General features: G+C 33.7%; 2 protein-coding genes across 3 annotated transcripts; one reads left to right on the forward strand and one right to left on the reverse strand.

Annotated features, from left to right (window-relative positions):
• Positions 1-3,245: 3,245 nt before the first annotated feature.
• On the reverse strand, positions 3,246-9,626 carry LOC145563102 (putative LRR receptor-like serine/threonine-protein kinase At5g10290). 2 transcript variants are annotated; one of them, XM_081623516.1, is made up of 12 exons: positions 9,429-9,626; positions 8,480-8,618; positions 8,171-8,303; positions 8,011-8,082; positions 7,366-7,509; positions 7,188-7,259; positions 6,952-7,017; positions 6,712-6,782; positions 6,437-6,580; positions 5,472-5,813; positions 4,314-4,708; positions 3,246-3,870 (listed from the first exon to the last, which is right to left on the reverse strand). In XM_081623516.1, exons 2-12 carry the CDS (start codon positions 8,544-8,546, stop codon positions 3,556-3,558), a joined length of 1,821 nt encoding a protein of 606 aa, XP_081479642.1. In that variant the 5' UTR covers positions 8,547-8,618; positions 9,429-9,626; the 3' UTR covers positions 3,246-3,555. The 2 variants fall into 2 exon arrangements, with proteins under 2 accessions (XP_081479642.1, XP_081479651.1); XM_081623525.1 differs by having other exon boundaries at positions 8,480-8,629.
• Positions 9,627-13,466: 3,840 nt separating this feature from the next.
• Positions 13,467-16,107, forward strand: LOC145563114 (uncharacterized). The gene is made up of 4 exons (XM_081623537.1): positions 13,467-14,362; positions 15,404-15,496; positions 15,589-15,656; positions 15,776-16,107. The coding sequence occupies exons 1-4, from the start codon at positions 13,739-13,741 to the stop codon at positions 15,921-15,923; spliced, it is 933 nt and encodes a 310-aa protein (XP_081479663.1). The 5' UTR covers positions 13,467-13,738; the 3' UTR covers positions 15,924-16,107.
• Positions 16,108-16,983: the final 876 nt, after the last annotated feature.

Raw genomic sequence — 16,983 nt, forward strand, 5'->3', positions numbered from 1 at the left:
CAGCGGCACCAACAATTTAAAACCACGGTTTTTATTTCCAAATCAATCTAGATGCACAACAAACATAATACGTAAGTATATAATTCAAGTTAAAAAGTGGATGCTTTTGTTAAAAAATATGGCAAGATTCCTCTATTAGAGGTTGGAGGTTCGAAACTTATTTGATAATTAGTTAATTACACTCTTAAATCCAAATAATATTATGACCGATTATATAGACTTTGTATAATTGATCATGTGTGATTTTCAAAACTTTTGGTTTCAATTTGGTATACCTTGTTTATTTACTTATTTATTTAAAAAAAACAAATGGTTTCACTTGCAAAACCAAAATATTAAGATTTATTTACATTAATAAAACTATGAACTTCAAAATTGAAAGAATGAATTTTTATGCTCCGTATTTCCTTTCTCAACAAATTTTATAAGAAAATATAGCAAAAACATTAAATGTATAGTACAAGTGATCCTTCAAATAAATAAGGAGCCACTCCTCAAAGTAGAAAGAGCTAGTCATAGAAAATTTGAAACAAAATTGAATAAAAATAATAATGGGCCTACATAGTTAGTTAGTGAAAGACAGTGACCCAAAAATAGCCAATATAGTCATGGAAAACTTTTGTATACACCCGGTTTTCAGTAATTTACTGAACATCGGGTACACTTTTGTGTCACTTTTGTCAAATTTAGTGTCACTTTTGTCAAATTTATCAATGAAGCATAAATAACTTATATATATGTCAGGGTAACTTTTGTGCGTTTTAGTGTAACTTTTATACATTTTATTGTCACTTTATAACGGATGTTCAGTAATTTACTGAACATCCGTTTTATTTAAAAGTTTGTCTATAGTCATACTAGACTACTAGAGTTTAGTACTAGTACAATGCAAGAGAAGAGACGGGATAATAAATGGATAATGTATGCTTCCAAAAGATTTAATTTTCTGGCAAAATACATGGAAATATGGCAAGGATAAGCTGATTTTCTCAATAATTGGAATATGGCTCATCTTGCAGTAATTTGGTAAGAAATTTATGGTACACAAAATATCTTTTACAAACACATTTTAACGATTTTTTTTTTTTTTTTTTTTTTTTTTTTTTTTTTTTTTTTTTTTTTTTTTTTTTGGGTATTTAGAGAGCCACAAGGACAGTTGATGAGAATCGATCCCAAAATCTCTTAAAATCGGGCGGGGAGTTCAAACCACTTGAGCTATCCTTACTCGGTAATGATTTATTTATTATCATACAATTCGTAAAATAATAATGTGTCATTTAGAGTGATACAAGAAAGTTCATACATAAACTTACTAACCCAAGAAATTGGATTACGGAGTATAATTTTGGGACAATTTAAGATATATCTCTCTCGTTTGACAAGGTTAGTCGCTCAATATACAGATAAGTCTGTTACTCAAACCACTTGTAATTAATAATACAACAACTCTGTAATAGTTAGACTCTTCATACTTATAGTAATGTTTGTATCTTGTTGCTTTGGATAACCTAAATTCAACTCCCATCGACCACAGGTATCCCTTTCGATTCCGATTTCGGTTGCCAGCAACACAAGTGGACACAATTAGTATAGCCATATAAGCTTAAAATAGCCAAGGATAACCTTCTATATATGGAAGAAGAGTAAGCTTATTTGCCCATATTAAATCACAAAAATGGTTTTAACGTATAATGTCTAATATATAATGTTAGGTTCACGGGTATATGGTTAACATGAAATATCTTATACAGTAATAATAAAAACCAGAAAAGGTGTAACTACTATAAGTGCAAAAATTAAACAGCTTCCTTTTTACAAAGTGGTTTTTCAATTACCTCAAGTGCAATGAATGCATACATTCACCATTTGCCCCCCCTTATCCTTCTTCCTCCTTATAAATATATCCAACAATCTTGCATTCCAGGATATCAGCGATCATAAAATATCTTCAAAGAATACAAAGCTTAAAAAAAAAAAACAGATAGAGAGAGCAAGAGCGAGAGTGAGAGAGGTTCCGAGGTTTAGTCATGTCGATTGATGCATTAGCCATGGCGGGTGTAGATTACAAAGAAAGTGGCATCAACTTTAGAGAGATGGAGTTTAGAGACATGGAATCCATACCAAAATATCTTCTAGCAGAGAATGAGTTCGGTAACAAGAAAGATGAGAAGAAGCGTGTAGTGGCAGCTATGCTTCAACCAGATAGAAAGCAGAACAATGCGAAAATCCAACCTTGGAGGAAGGTATCAACTACTAGAAGTTCTGGATGAAGAACCGCAAAATCTATAGCCCTTCTTAAACCCTACGACAAAGAGGGGCGGTAGAGTGGAGGTCTAACAAGATGCGGAGTACATAGTATTAGTAAACTAATAACAATAATGATCTAATTTTTCTATTTTGTTTTTTAACTCTTCCATGTAATTATGTAACTTAATCTTGCAGAAATGTGAAAATATGATCAATTAATTCCTAGAAGACATCCCCATCCTAAGCATCCCATCAATATTCAATTGTGTAAAGAAGAGTGATCAAATTTTCAAGCAGTAAAAAAAATAAAACTAAAAAAAATAAAATCATCAGCAATCATCATAATACAAGAAGTCATCAGATAGCAATTTATATTATCCCAGACCATCCAGACTCTCCATTTGCCTTGCCAATCGCCATACCCAGGTAATACACAACACGCGTGACAACACGTATGGGGCATCATATATGAATTATACGAAGTACTTAGCTAAAATGGTAGAAAATCTAGTAGGAAGAGAGAAGAAAAACTTATTCAAGAAGGATCCGCAAAATGAATACCACTCAAGAGTCGTGCAACTTAAAGCAATCTCTCATAGAAAAACCTAGTTGATCCCAGGATTGGATCGAAAAAGGGAAAAAAAAAAAAGTCATAGTTGCTTTTGTCCAAAACTAACCTCCTACTCGGTCACAAAAATCCCAGAATACTGCTACGATCCCTGGAAGTGTTGATCATTGTAAGCAATCTGTTTGAGACAAACCTAGTTTATATGGAAATTGGATCGCAAATATAAAATCTGAGGTTCTGATGCCCAAAACTAGCCTCCTATTCAGTCAGAAAAATCCTAGGATACTGCTTCATATAGAAATTATATCAAGAAATTGCCCAGGGAAAGGACTAAGAAGCCCGATCCCTGGAAGTGTTATATCATTGCTCCATTTCTCAAACTTCAGAAAGGAGGCATCACTGAAGCATAAAAAGCTGAAACCATTCAATAATTGTATTGCCCAAGAGAGCCTTCTAACAGTTGCTTTGGAATTATGAAAGCATACATCACTCAAGGTTTTCCCTGAGAATCTCACACACTACTAAGAAGAAGAGTTGCTATTTTGGCTATATACACACAGTAGAATATAAATCAGGAATGCCAATGTAACAATTCCAAAATCTGCACATAATTTCTTTCAACAAGGCAAGGAAGAAAATCTATAGAGCAGGCTAAACTACTTCTATTAAGGAGGTTAAGACAAAGCAAGCATTTTTAATTATTCTAAAATAGGGACCCAGGGATACCTTCATCATTAGCCCTATCTTCCACCGGACAACTCAATAGCATCCTGATTATGAATAGAATCATCACCCCAGTCGAATCTTCTATGCATTCTTTCATGTTCTTGCCTGCGAGTGACTTCCACAGTCTGCCATTCCTCCCATCTTGCAGCAAGCCCCTCTCCTTCAAGCATTCGCACCACCTCAGACATTGCTGGGCGTTCTTCTGGTGAAGCTTGAGTACATAACAATGCAACTTGGATCATCATCTCCACTTCTTGAATGTCATAGGTCTTATTCAGATTTTTATCAACAATTGCATCTAATCTTTTTTCTCTCTGCAACTTCTTAACCTGTGATCATTCAAGAGCACAAGAATTAAAATTTAAGTAATCTAAATCCATAGAAAAAAAAAGATAAAAAAAAGTAAGAGAAAAAGAAAAGGAAATCAAAAGCACATGAAAGATCAATGTGAGATCCTCATCGAAGGGTAATAAAGTACATACACTAGTATCATCACATAGACAAACCTTCTATCCCAAATAGATTTAAGATATTTAGTAAAGATCTCAGCCAAGGGTGCCAGTGAGCTTTGCAGGATAAAATAAGTACAAATGATGGATTAATATAGTTGTCATGATTATATATGCCAAAATTCATGTTAAGATTGTAAATCAACACATAGTTAATACTCATACTATTAAATGAACTACATACTATTAAATGAACTACATACTATTAAATGAACCACATAAAAGGACAGCACCTAAGAGATAAATGGTTTCAGTAAACTTACATGATCAAGCAATAAGACGTCATCTTCTTCTTCCAATCGTGAAAAATCGATGGCCCGTTGACCTGTCACAAGCTCTAGCAGCATAATTCCATAACCAAAGACATCTGTCCTCTCAGAGGACTTCCCAGTGGACAAGTACTCAGGTGCTATGTGACCCATTGTCCCACGCACCTGAGTGGTCACATTAGTTTTCCTAACATCTACCAGTTTTGCTAAACCAAAATCACCCACTACTGCTTCAAAGTCTTCATCTAGCAATACATTAGCAGCCTTTACGTCACGATGGATGATCTTAGGGTTGCAGTGTTCATGCAGATACTCTAGTCCACGTGCAGTGCCCAAAGCTATTCGTTTTCGCGTAGGCCAATCTACAATAGACTCTCCAGGTTTCAACTCTGTAGAAAAATAGGCCAGATAATAGCATGTTACAGACCGTAAATATAGCAGTGCAAGATATACAAATATCACATTAAGACAACATACAAATACAGAAAATTCATTATTTTAATCCCGTTGTCAAGGCAAGAGATAACATTTTTAGTAGGTCATTTCAGTGTAATCTTGTACAGCAATTGAAAGTAGCTCCAATATGGAAAATAAGACCAGCAGGATTAGTCGAATAAGTTAACACTCATGACTTCTACTCCGTAACTTCTAACCCTACTGGTATATCGATGATTTACAAATAGTATACAAAAGCTATCAATATTATTAGAATAATGCATAGGGAGCTGCAGCTAAGTTTCAAAGAGTAATCTCAGGGTTGGAGGTACCTTCTAAAAATAGTTCAAAATTTGTTTTTCCAGGATACTATGCACCAAACTGGGCAGATATACTTGGCACTATTCTTACAATTGTTCCAGTAAAATTTGGGATAACTTTAAAACAAGTTAATAGTGGAATTACTTTAAGAAGATAAGTGAAACTTAAAATTAATCATGCCAACCATCCCTCCCCCTCCAACAACCCCAAAAAATGAAATATAATACACATTAAAGAAAAAAAAAAGAATAAAGAATGAAAGAACAGAAAGAGAGGGCAGGGGGCATAGAGGTGAATTTGTTACTGAAGGTGTTCAAGTTTCTTTGACTCAAAGTTTAATTAGAAGTTGAAAAAGTACCACTTATATAGTTATATCACAAAGGAAGGGAATATTACCCCGCAAACGATAAGCTACACTCAGGTTTTGCATGAATGGATACACCAATAGTCTCTCTGTTGGTGTAGTGCAGAACCCTATTAAACGTAATAGATTCCTATGTACAGCAACACTTATCATCTCAACTTCACGCTGAAAAGCTGCATCTCCTCCAGGGCTCTCATAGTCGGTTAATCGTTTCACTGCAACCTTTGTGTTGTCTCCTAGCACACCTTTGTAAACCTTGCCAAAACCTCCTTGACCGAGAACATTTTTCTCACAGAAATTGTCTGTTGCTATCTGCAGCTCCCTATAAGCGAATCGTTTCAGCTGCCCAAATGCAATTGTACGATCAACTTCACCTGAATATAATCACAAACACAGAAAAATAATTAGGTTCTCTGAGCGCATCAGTTCTACTGCCATACACATTAATAATCTGCATCGTTATGCATAATGAGGCTTCAGATATAAAACACAGACATATTCAAACTTTTCATACACATGGCTCTTTAAACTTTAGAGCATAATATTCAAGCTATAGATTAAAACTCATCACACAATCCTCAATTAAAAATAACCTTCTTAGTGTAAAACTAACCAACTGTATCTAACAAAGTAGAAATTAATAACTAGGAAATCCTAACTTTTCTTTTACAAATCTAATGGTTATGATAGGTTCTCAATTCTCACTAAAGGAGTGGTTCTAATAAGATCCTTATTTCCATATCTATGTGATCGCTTATTCGCTTGGTTGATATCTATGTTCGTGAGAGGTTGAAACCTATGTATATCTATGTGGAAGATGTACGAGTATACAACAACTACCACTCAATACCAATCAGACTGATGATAAGGTTGGCAGATGTCAAATATGCATAGTAATACTTTAAAATAATTTAACTATAAGATAACAGATTGACACACCTTTTATAGAAACCTTATGAAAAAATAAATTGAGCAACTTAAAGGAAGATTATGAAACCTGCAACATCAACATAGATTTCACGCCTGTATCTTGTAATTCTGCTCTTGCATATGAAAAACAGCACACAGCCAACCAGTATTATACCAATTAGCCCTACAACTACTCCAACTATAACTCCAACTTTTGTTTTATTTGAAGAACCTGTCAACACAAAACATTATCAGTTCAAAGCAATAGCTTCATAACTATAAATCAAGAGTCGGCAACTTGGAAATACATAAATACAAACACACAATCATCAAATCACACCAAATGCACAAGAACCATTATACCTCCACTATTAGCTTCAGCTACACAAGGATGGCGAAGATCTCTACCACAGCTCAATTGATTCCCTGAGAAACTGCAATCAGGGAAACAAAAGATGTTAAGTATAAAAGAGCATACATCTATGCTGCTTATCCATCCATTCCTTATTGTGTATTATTAGTGCTTTTGCCGCATTACTCAAACAGTGAACATGTAAAAAAATATCCAGTCATTCAATCAAAAGAAAGAATTAGAGATCATACTTGTATTGAGATATTAGAAAGAGCTTCTGAGGAATTGGGCCAGTGAGTTGATTTGACGAGAGCTGGCTGTAACAACATTTACAGGTTTGTCAGACACAAAAGGTAGCTACAGAGAGATTCTAGCAATAACTCAAACTCATATCTTTTATTCCAAGTCCCAACAAAATTGGGAAGGGGTTGAAATGAGAATATAAATCGGTATTAATACTACAAAATATAAAAATATTTCCACATACAGGCTAATTAAGTTATCAAGGGAAGCCAGCGAGTCAGGGATAGTCCCAGAGAGGTTGTTATAGCTCAAAGTCCTGCATCAAGAAAGATAATTAAAAAAAAAGGATAAAGCAAATTCATCATATTCAATACAGATGTAGCATTATCTCAAGACAAAACAGCAAAGATGGTACTACTCACAAATATTTAAGATTTTTAAGATTACCGAGGGAGGATGGTATTTCACCAGTCAAATGATTATTCTCTAAATCCAGGCTTGTTAGACTTGACAGATTTCCAAGTTCCTTAGGAATTTTGCCAGTAATAGCATTCCCTTGCAGAGACCTGCATAGTCAATGTATCTAAGTTACCATGGAAAGCAAACAGGTAGCTTAAATGCTAAGAAATATAAATTGAACATTAGAAAACGATATGGTCAATGCTTTCAAATTTGATCTCAAATCCAGAACTTCTAAAATAAAACAAATCCTAGATATATTTTAAAATTTCCAATCACCACTCCCTAAGTCTGAAGATGACATTTGAACTGATGATTCGCATGCAGTCATAGCGCATAAGATACTTAAATTATTATCTTATAAGTAAAACTAAACAGGTGAACATAAGTTTGAAATTTTTTTCCCTACTAAATGAACAGACATAAGTTATACAACAAGATTACATATTATTTTTTGAAGGGAACAAGAATCAATAATTAGTCAGTTTAGAAATTTTCTAACAAGAAAACCATCACAAATGTACAGATATATGAGATATAGCATCTATAAAACAAAAGCCTCGTCAGTGGGTAGTACAGAAAACAACATAATGAAAAGTAAAACCTACAGAGTTGAAAGAGTCTTCAGAGTGCCGACTTTAGGTGACAATGATCCAGATAATCCCATGGAAGACAATGTCCTGTGACCAAATAACAAAATGAGTCTTCTATTATGATCCACGTGCATGCATAGGGTAATAATGTAGACGATGCATCAAAAGCACTTACACAGAAATAACATTGTTACTAGGGTCACACATAACATTTGACCAAGTGCAAGGATTAACCATATTGGGGTTCCAATCACGCAACTGATTGTCTGAAGCATGCAATGATTGCTTCACTGCAAAAAGCGCCTCGCCTTAAAACAGAGAATAGCATCAGTAACGATCAACATTTGATTAATCACAAAATTAAGAATGCTACGCAACATACTGGCTGGCTGACTGCACTAATTACAATATCAGAATCAAATCTACCCCCAATGCCTCAACAATAGATAGTATTCAATTGGAGTAACAGTCAAGAGGCTAATACCTTGAAAATCGGCCAAACTGCAAGGAAGCAAACAAATGAAGGCCAGAACAGCTAAAAGGAGCTCCATCACTGATGCCACCAGCTCCAGCTACTAATCCTCTAAAAGTCAATCACACAAGTATCCCATGGAACAGCATTCCTGTGGCAATACTAAATCGAATCGTTACAAAGATCCAGTGCGGAAGATAATTGGTGGATTCATTTATTAACCAGGAGCAAACAAATTTAACATATGGCATACATTCCTCATCTACTCATCTAGTAGATTTCAGTTTCACTCTTTTTTTTTCAGAATTTTCGCATTTTTGCCTCGATTCTCCTCAAAATAACTTCTTTCATCAATCTCTATCACTCTCTTATAAACTCGATTACCCAAGTTAAATATAGCTACCAAAAGTTTAAGATTCAAGAATTTATCCCCAGTTAATGTCAACTCACTCAACAAACAGTCTAAGTAAAGTTTTCAACTAACAAGGCTTCACCCACCATTGACTAAATTCCCGCATCTTTGACCCACCAAACTTGATTTCCAATTGACACAAAAAATTAGCCTCCCAAAATTATACATCCGTCAAAGTTACATCTTTGTAGCACCAATCACACAACTAACTCAAACCAATTATTTTAATTCAAGATGCTTTGATCCAAATCAAAACTTCCTGGGTAATAAATAATTAATCAATTTAAATTTCCAACTCAAACATCAGAATTTAAAGCACAAAAACAAACATTTCCCAGAAACCCCACTAGTTACCACTTCAAGTTTGAAACCGCTTACCAGAAATCAAATTAAACACAAGTTGAGATCATATAAAGAATAACTGGAAAATTGTGTACCAAATTTATGAATTAAGCATAAGAAATTAAGTAGACATCTTCAAAAATACCCAGAAAAAAAAAAAAAAAAAAAAAAAAAAAAAAAAAAAAAGAGAAATTAATTAGTAATTACCGGAGTACAGAGAAGATGAACTATGTCTGTTGGACTGGTAAAGTAGAGGGTTGATTTGTTTTTGACCCAAAAGAAAGAGAAATTAAAAAAGATCCGATTTTTTTGATTTGGGATGGAGGGTGGGAAGAAGAAGAGAATGTTCTGCTTCTTTCTGATGTCTGACTGGCAACAAATGTTTTCTGCAAAACAAGATTAGGGCGTATGATATTGTCTGTAATTATATTATTAGAGTGCTGTTAAAATGGGATTAGGCCAACACTTTGTAATTATTGCGCTTTCCACTCTCAGTCTCGCGGTAGTCTTCGACAAGGAGAGAGAGCGTGTGACGGGGGAGTAGTAACTAGTAAGGTGTGAGTGTGTGACTTTTGTGTTATAGGATTACTTCCTGTGCTTTTTTACTTTACATGTTTCTTTTATCACGCTTGTCAATTGCAAAACTTCAATGATTAATAACTTTAATTATCCATAAGTAAAAATTATAAAAGTTATATATTATGATAGTATTTCTTGAGATGAATTCAAAAATATCCAACATGAACATGTTTTTCCTTATAAATTATTCACAAAAGACGGTCAAAGGAGGAGTGATGAATAGTATAAAAGTCAAAGCGCGTCAAGTAAAAAAGAACGGAGGAAGTACTTTATAAAGGTGCTCAATTTTAAGAGTGGAAATTTTACTAAGGCAAGTTGTCCATCATTCGTGGTTTTCGGGAGGTGAATCAAGCAGCGGATTTGAGTAATATTTTCACGGCTATTAGATTATGCTATTGTATTGGATTTATCTCCGTCCATCTAAAATTCTCAGCTTATTTTAACATGAATATCTTAATTGATTTGGACTTATCTTTCATCTAAACTTGTAATTATGTATCAACTATTAGCTATTCAATTAGGTGAATATAAAATCTTAACCTACAAAGCACGCTGCTAACTTGCAAAGATTGTTATTTGTACCTGGCTCCATAATCATCATATTAACAAAAATAATAACATATTGGTACATTTTTGACCCAATTGTATTACGTGTAAGATGAAAAAAAAAATCTTTAGCTAACTTGCCATGACAATTGACAAATGACTTCAACAAGCAAAATTATTCCGTTCAAAAAAGTATCAGAAAAACCAAAAAAGCAAGCAAAATTACTTGTATAATCAATGATTAATGCTCAAAATTTTTATAAAGCAGTCAAAAATTGACTAATTGACACTCTAATATTGATGAGTGCTGTGTGGCCAGCATGCCTAAAGATAGGCAAGAGACCACCATTGTCTATAGTCCAGCCACAAATATTAGAGAGATTAGTCAACGATACAAAATGCATGGCCACAGCCTACATAATTAATTACTACTTCGTACAAGTACTATTTTTTTAAAAAAATTAGATTGTTCATTATTTTCATACTAACGTGAATAATATGGAAAGCAAGTATTGTACTATCTGTATTAGATCCTGTAATATCATCACCAATTCACCATCATCATATGTAAATCACAAAATATATTTGTAAGTTGTAAGTTTGTAACCACCTCGTATTTTAAGAAATATATCACTAGCATCACACGCCCTTTAAATGACTTTTTTTCCAATAAATTTTTTTAATGGAATGAACAAGGGTCTTAAGCCAAAATCTTTTACGAGTTAACTCGACCTAGGTTAAACTGGGCAAGACAATTTGAGAGAGTGGGGAAAATGTAAGGAAATCCCCTCTCTCAAATTACCCCTAGTGTGATTGAAGCTTCAACTTCTTGGTTTAAATGTGATCTCCTTTCTACAAGTCAAGCCTAAAAGTTTTAATTTAATTAGTGATGAACAGTGATGTATGACACTCGTTACAATACATACCGATTATATACATTAAATTTTCCGCTAAGACGAACAGAGATAAACACATCGTTAGGAGTACAAGAATTATGCTAGCAATAGATTAGTAGATTGTAAAATTGCTATGCTTCCCAACTAATCTCCCTAAAGCTAACTCCATACACAATGCATGGTTTTTGGAGAAAAAGACCATAAGCCCAACAGCCCAACTGCTAGTACATTTTAGCTGAAAGAAATGACTTTTTTTGAGTAGGAACTTTTTTTGTTACTGGACTGAACCATATTGCATATTGGACTTAATCAAATGGGCTGGTACAAGATCATACCATAATAAGACCATGGCCCAGTTCAACTGGACTTTTTCGCACTTTTGGGCCTCAATTACATGAACTTCAATTAGTTCACCACTTACAACCAGTTAAGTTGTTAGGTGTCCTAAACTCTTTTATTAATTTTAATTTTTATGTGGTAGTTGGCCCTCCCAACTGCTCACTTTAACTGGGTCCCATGCAATCAATAATAGAAGAATAAATATTCTTAAACTTTTACAAGTGTATCTATATAACTAATTTGCTACAAATCTTACAATAATATAATCTTAACAAGTCCAAGTATTAGTCAATATTTGGTCGTTTTCATTCCATAACTTTGTTATTGTAAAAATTAGTAAAAATTTACCATTTTGGCATGTTGGCAAGCTTCATGGCCTTTGCACTGTTTTTGTTTACCAAAATTATAGTATTTCTTTAATTTAATAAAGATATATATACTTATATACTTATATTCCATTATCTTCGATATTATGAGTACCTAAAATATTACGGAGTGTTGTTTTATATGTACAGCTATATATTTTTTTTTTTTTATGCAAATGAGAGGCAAAGCCTCGGAAAAGAAACTAAAACAAACTAATTAGAAATTAAACGTGGCCAAGCCACTCCAACAATATCATCGTGAAGAATACGTCCTAGCTTGATAGGAGGGAATTGAATCAACTCGATATTGTTGTTCTGGGCTACCCCTTGATTTGCTAACCAGTCCGCAGCACGGTTTGCTTCACGATAAATATGGATTATTTGTACTTGCCCATTACCCTCTTCTATTAGCTTTTTGCAGTGGCTATATGAAATTATTTTAAGTATCTTTTGATTCATGTACTATAAAAGTGAATCATTGAGATTATATTCAATTATTCATTTAACTTGCATACTTCCAATTATAGATTTTTTTTTTTTTTCCTAATCTGATGAATATAATTGACAATCACTTTCCTTTTTTTTTCTTATTCCAAAAATTATACTCCGTATAAAATTTCTCAAATGTATAAAAGGTGAAGCAAAAACTATTGTATCAGATACTTCATAATTCAACTCAATTTAACATTCTTATAAACCCACTAAAAAGTAAAAATGATGGTTGATAAGATTTGAACCCAAGCCGCCATTACTTTGAAATTATCGACATATAATAAATAGACATAGAATTTAAACATTGTAGAATCAATAATAAATTTAGAGACTATACTAACGGTTAGACAATAGAAAGGAATACAATATTTTTCATATCTCCATTAAACCAAAAGCTAATTCTAGATAGGTTCATTAAAAACACATTTACAATTTTCTTCGCATTAGTTGCCTATCTTGTTAGGCATAAGTCTTTTTCTTTAATTTATTTTTCACGAGCATATTATCAAGTATTAATGACATTATAAGTATTAATGTACGATGATTATGATATTATGAAAATTTCTCTAACTTAAAAGACAATGATCATTTTAAAAAGGAAATTTTGACAATTATCACCTTCTGTTTAGTTCATTTTAGAAATTATCACCTTGTATTTTTTTTTTTTTAAATTACCACCTTCTATTTTCAAAAACATCAAAAGTTACCACCTTCTTGCCTCCCAACTACCACATGACGTCATTTTGGTCTCATTCTTTCCCTTTCCTCCCTATTTCCCTCACATTTCTCATTCTTATTTTGGGGGGCAAGAAGGTGGTAACTTTTGATGTTTTTGAAAGTAGAAGGTGGTAATTTTAAAAAAAAAATACAAGGTAGTAATTGCTAAAATGGACATAACGGAAGGTGGTAATTGTCAAAATTTTCTTTTAAAAATGGCGTCGGCACATAGTTTATTCTAATTTTCTAAACATAAAAAAGGACATATATGTCGTGTTATAATTGGTCAATTATAAAGCCCAAGATTTCTTGGTAATTGGTATGTTTTCCCATTTCTCTCTCCTCTAGCTCAACGCCTCTACCTTCCTCTCTCTAAACGTGATTCTCATCACCAAGTAATAAATTTATTACATTCTTTACTTGCTCCAAACTTTCCAACTTTACCTTAGATCAAAATCATCAACCTTTCCAAAATATTCTCTAATAATTTCTTCTTTCCTTTGTATCATCAATTAGTTACAATTAATCTGTTGGTTAATAATAATTTGAATCAATAATCCTGCATTCCAAAAAAAAATAAAAAATGGCAAAGTGTTTCAGCTTCACGTCATCAAGAGACACATGCTACAAATATTCATTCGAAAACGCGGGATTAAAATCGACAACAAAAGATCTAGGAGAAGGTACAACAATGCATTGTTGGGCACCAAGAAAGCACAAACAAAACAAATCAAACCTTGTTTTGTTACATGGTTTAGGTGCTAATGCTATGTGGCAATGGGATTACTTTATATCTCCATTAATCCCAAAATTTAATGTGTATGTCCCTGATCTAGTCTTCTTTGGTGAGTCTTACACGACTCGGTCCGACCGGACCGAGTCGTTTCAAGCTCAGTGTGTGATGAAGATGATGGAGGACTTAGGAGTGAAAAAAATGAGTGTTTGTGGGGTTAGTTATGGTGGGTTTGTAGCGTATAGTATGGCTGCTCAGTTTCCTGATGCTATTGAAAAGTTGGTGTTGGTTTGTTCGGGTGTTTGTTTGGAAGCTAAAGATATGGATGAAGGGATGTTTAAGGTTAAAAGTGTTGATGATGCTGCCTCTATTTTGCTGCCTCAAACTCCTCAAAAATTGAAGGAATTGATGAAGCTTTCTTTTTATAAGCCTCAAACTCGTATTCCTAATTGCTTCTTATCTGATTTTATTCAAGTAAGTTTTTTTTTTTTCTTCTTATTTCCACTTGTATTTTATTTATTGTTTGAAAATTGATCATATGAATACCCCTCTGTTTACTATACAGTACTCTTATTGATTCTATCCGACGTTCTTAGTACCGTATCAATTTAGAAAACGTATTAAATGTTTATATGTTACTCTTTACTAACATCTTTATTTTCGTAAAAAGATGGATTTTTTTTATCTACTTTATTAAAAATAGATCTCCTTTAGCTACTTTTTCATGTTTATTAGTGAGGACTAAGGAGGATTAGATGTGTTACATGTGGGTGGCTGCAAATGTGTGTATTCGATTATTGTGATACAGTTTCTTTCTTAGAAAGAGATGAAATGAATTAACGCTACATGACAATTGTGTCCAACACAACATGATTCCGTAATGATTTCTTTATAGATTGGTAGCTTCACCACACAACTCAAGAAAGGGAAAACTTATGAGAATCGGATTGCAACTTGTTGATAAATAATTTGTCAATGAATTGTCTTCCAAATATTATTGATTGGTTGTAAGATACTCTGTAGTAGACTGTGCCCACGTGAGATATGGGCAAGGCAAGTAATTGCCTAATTTTTTTTGACAATAAGTCCCATGGTAGTATATACTACGACTCTACGAGTATATAGCATGATATTTCAAGAGTTCACACGTCCAAGCTAGGGTCCAAGTTTGGTCCCAAGGCCCTTGGAAACGAATTGGGGGCGGACTGGCGGAGGGTAGTGGAAGGGAAAGGGGGGTCATTGTACGCGTGAATCCCTTTATGGTCTATTTAGATTTCGCTATTTTTGAAAAAGAAAGATGACTAGAAGTAAAAAAGTTTGTGCATTTTGGTTGATATATGTGTAGGAAGTAGTGATTTTATTGTCCCAAAACATGAGTTCTCTTCATTTGTTATACAAATTTGAAGATTGCCAGAGTTTTTCTACTAGCTTTGACCTTACTTAGCTTGTTTCATTCGAGTTTGGAGTAAATCTTGGAAACTAACTTAAACTAAACTTCCTTGCACGTTTCATCAGGTGATGTGCACAGAAAACCGGGAGCAAAGGAAACAATTGATAGAAGCCTTGCATAAGGATAGAAAACTTGCTAACCTTCCTAAGATTAATAAGGTAACCAAATGAACAACCGTATGTATATCTTTCATTGTTAGTTGTACTCGTCCAAAAATCTGATTATGTAATTGTTACTCGTGTTGGTGTAGACCACATTGATCATATGGGGGAAACACGATCAGGTGTTCCCAATAGAGCTTGCTCATAGATTAAAAAGGTACGTATTATTATCTTGTAGCATCAATAATGTCAAATTTTTAGTACATCCCATGTCATGTTAATTAACATGTTTGATTTACTTATTCGGTCTCTCTTATGGTGTGTCTATATGTGTAGGCATATAGGTGAAAGCGCGGAACTAGTCATAGTTGAGAAAGCAGGGCATGCAATCAACATAGAGAAGCCCAAAGTACTATACAAGACCATGAAGAAATTTCTCTTTAATTCAGTTCCAAACTCTGAAAATAACGGCATTAGGAAATAATAATGCAGCTTGGAGAGTTGGAGGCCAGAACGAGGATCATGTATCGTACAATCTTTCCATTGATGGAAGAATGAAGAGATATGATTTGTGCCTATATAAGTATTATAGTGTTTATACACAAAAATTGTGTATGTACGAATCTTATATACTACTCCGTATAAATTGATCGGGTTTTATTACGGTCTATGAAACATGTGTATGATACGATGGCATTAGGATAGGATAAGTAAACCTAGTTATAGCCATAATTGCGCTTCACAATCTTGAGACAAACCAATTCCTCCTGAAAAATACTTTCTCCGTTTCTATTTAGTTGACGCGTTTGATTTAGGCACATATATTGAGGAGAGGTGACAGAGTGAGAGAATGAAGAAGCAAGTGGAGTAGCTTGTAAACACAAGGTAAAAAACTTGCGCCAAAAGGAAATGTGTCAACTAAAAAAAAAAAAAAAATTCCTAAAAAGGAGTACGTGTCCATTAAAAAAAAACTTCCTAAAAAGGAATACGTGTCAACTAAAAAGAAACGGAGGTATCATGAATTTATTGAAAAAATTCGACCTGCCGGAGTCAAACTAGCGACCTAAGGATTATCTAACAGAGTATACCCGGCCAAAACCTCCAAAATTTCTCAAAAATCGTGGATATTAACCTTTAATTTTGGAATTTTTTTGACTTTTTTTCAACCGGAAATAAAAATTTTCGAAATGTTAACCATGGTCCCTAGTACCCTCCGGGAGTCCAATTAGCTAGGTGGAACCATCCAATTTGCCTTTAAACGACCAATTTACCTGTTAACAACATGCACCGATTTCATTAACTCAAGCTTACCACGAACTTTATGACAACATAAAATGATCATATAAGGATCCAAATGCCATTATATGACCCCGAGATATATCCCCTAAAATCTCAATGCTTTTTGACACCGGGTCCCGAAACATTAAAAAAATTTCAAAAAGCGTGGATATTAGCCTTCAATTTTGGAATTTTTTGACTTTTTAATGTCCAGATATAAAAATTGCCGAAATGTTTACCATGGTCCCAAATACCCTCAGAGAGTC

Source organism: Chenopodium album, chromosome 1 (genome assembly GCF_948465745.1).
Source record: "Chenopodium album chromosome 1, dcCheAlbu1.1, whole genome shotgun sequence".
Classification (NCBI taxonomy): Eukaryota; Viridiplantae; Streptophyta; class Magnoliopsida; order Caryophyllales; family Amaranthaceae; genus Chenopodium; species Chenopodium album.

Excerpts from the sequence above, each read along its gene's own strand:
- LOC145563102 (XM_081623516.1), bottom strand. The coding sequence starts at position 8,546 with ATGGAGCTCCTTTTAGCTGTTCTGGCCTTCATTTGTTTGCTTCCTTGC. Across the intron at positions 8,304-8,479 it reads CAGTTTGGCCGATTTTCAAG|GCGAGGCGCTTTTTGCAGTG; the intron begins GTATTAGCCTCT and ends CTCTGTTTTAAG. Across the intron at positions 5,814-6,436 it reads AATCTATGTTGATGTTGCAG|GTGAAGTTGATCGTACAATT; the intron begins GTTTCATAATCT and ends GATTATATTCAG.
- LOC145563114 (XM_081623537.1), top strand. The coding sequence starts at position 13,739 with ATGGCAAAGTGTTTCAGCTTCACGTCATCAAGAGACACATGCTACAAA. Across the intron at positions 15,497-15,588 it reads ACCTTCCTAAGATTAATAAG|ACCACATTGATCATATGGGG; the intron begins GTAACCAAATGA and ends GTGTTGGTGTAG. Across the intron at positions 15,657-15,775 it reads CTTGCTCATAGATTAAAAAG|GCATATAGGTGAAAGCGCGG; the intron begins GTACGTATTATT and ends CTATATGTGTAG.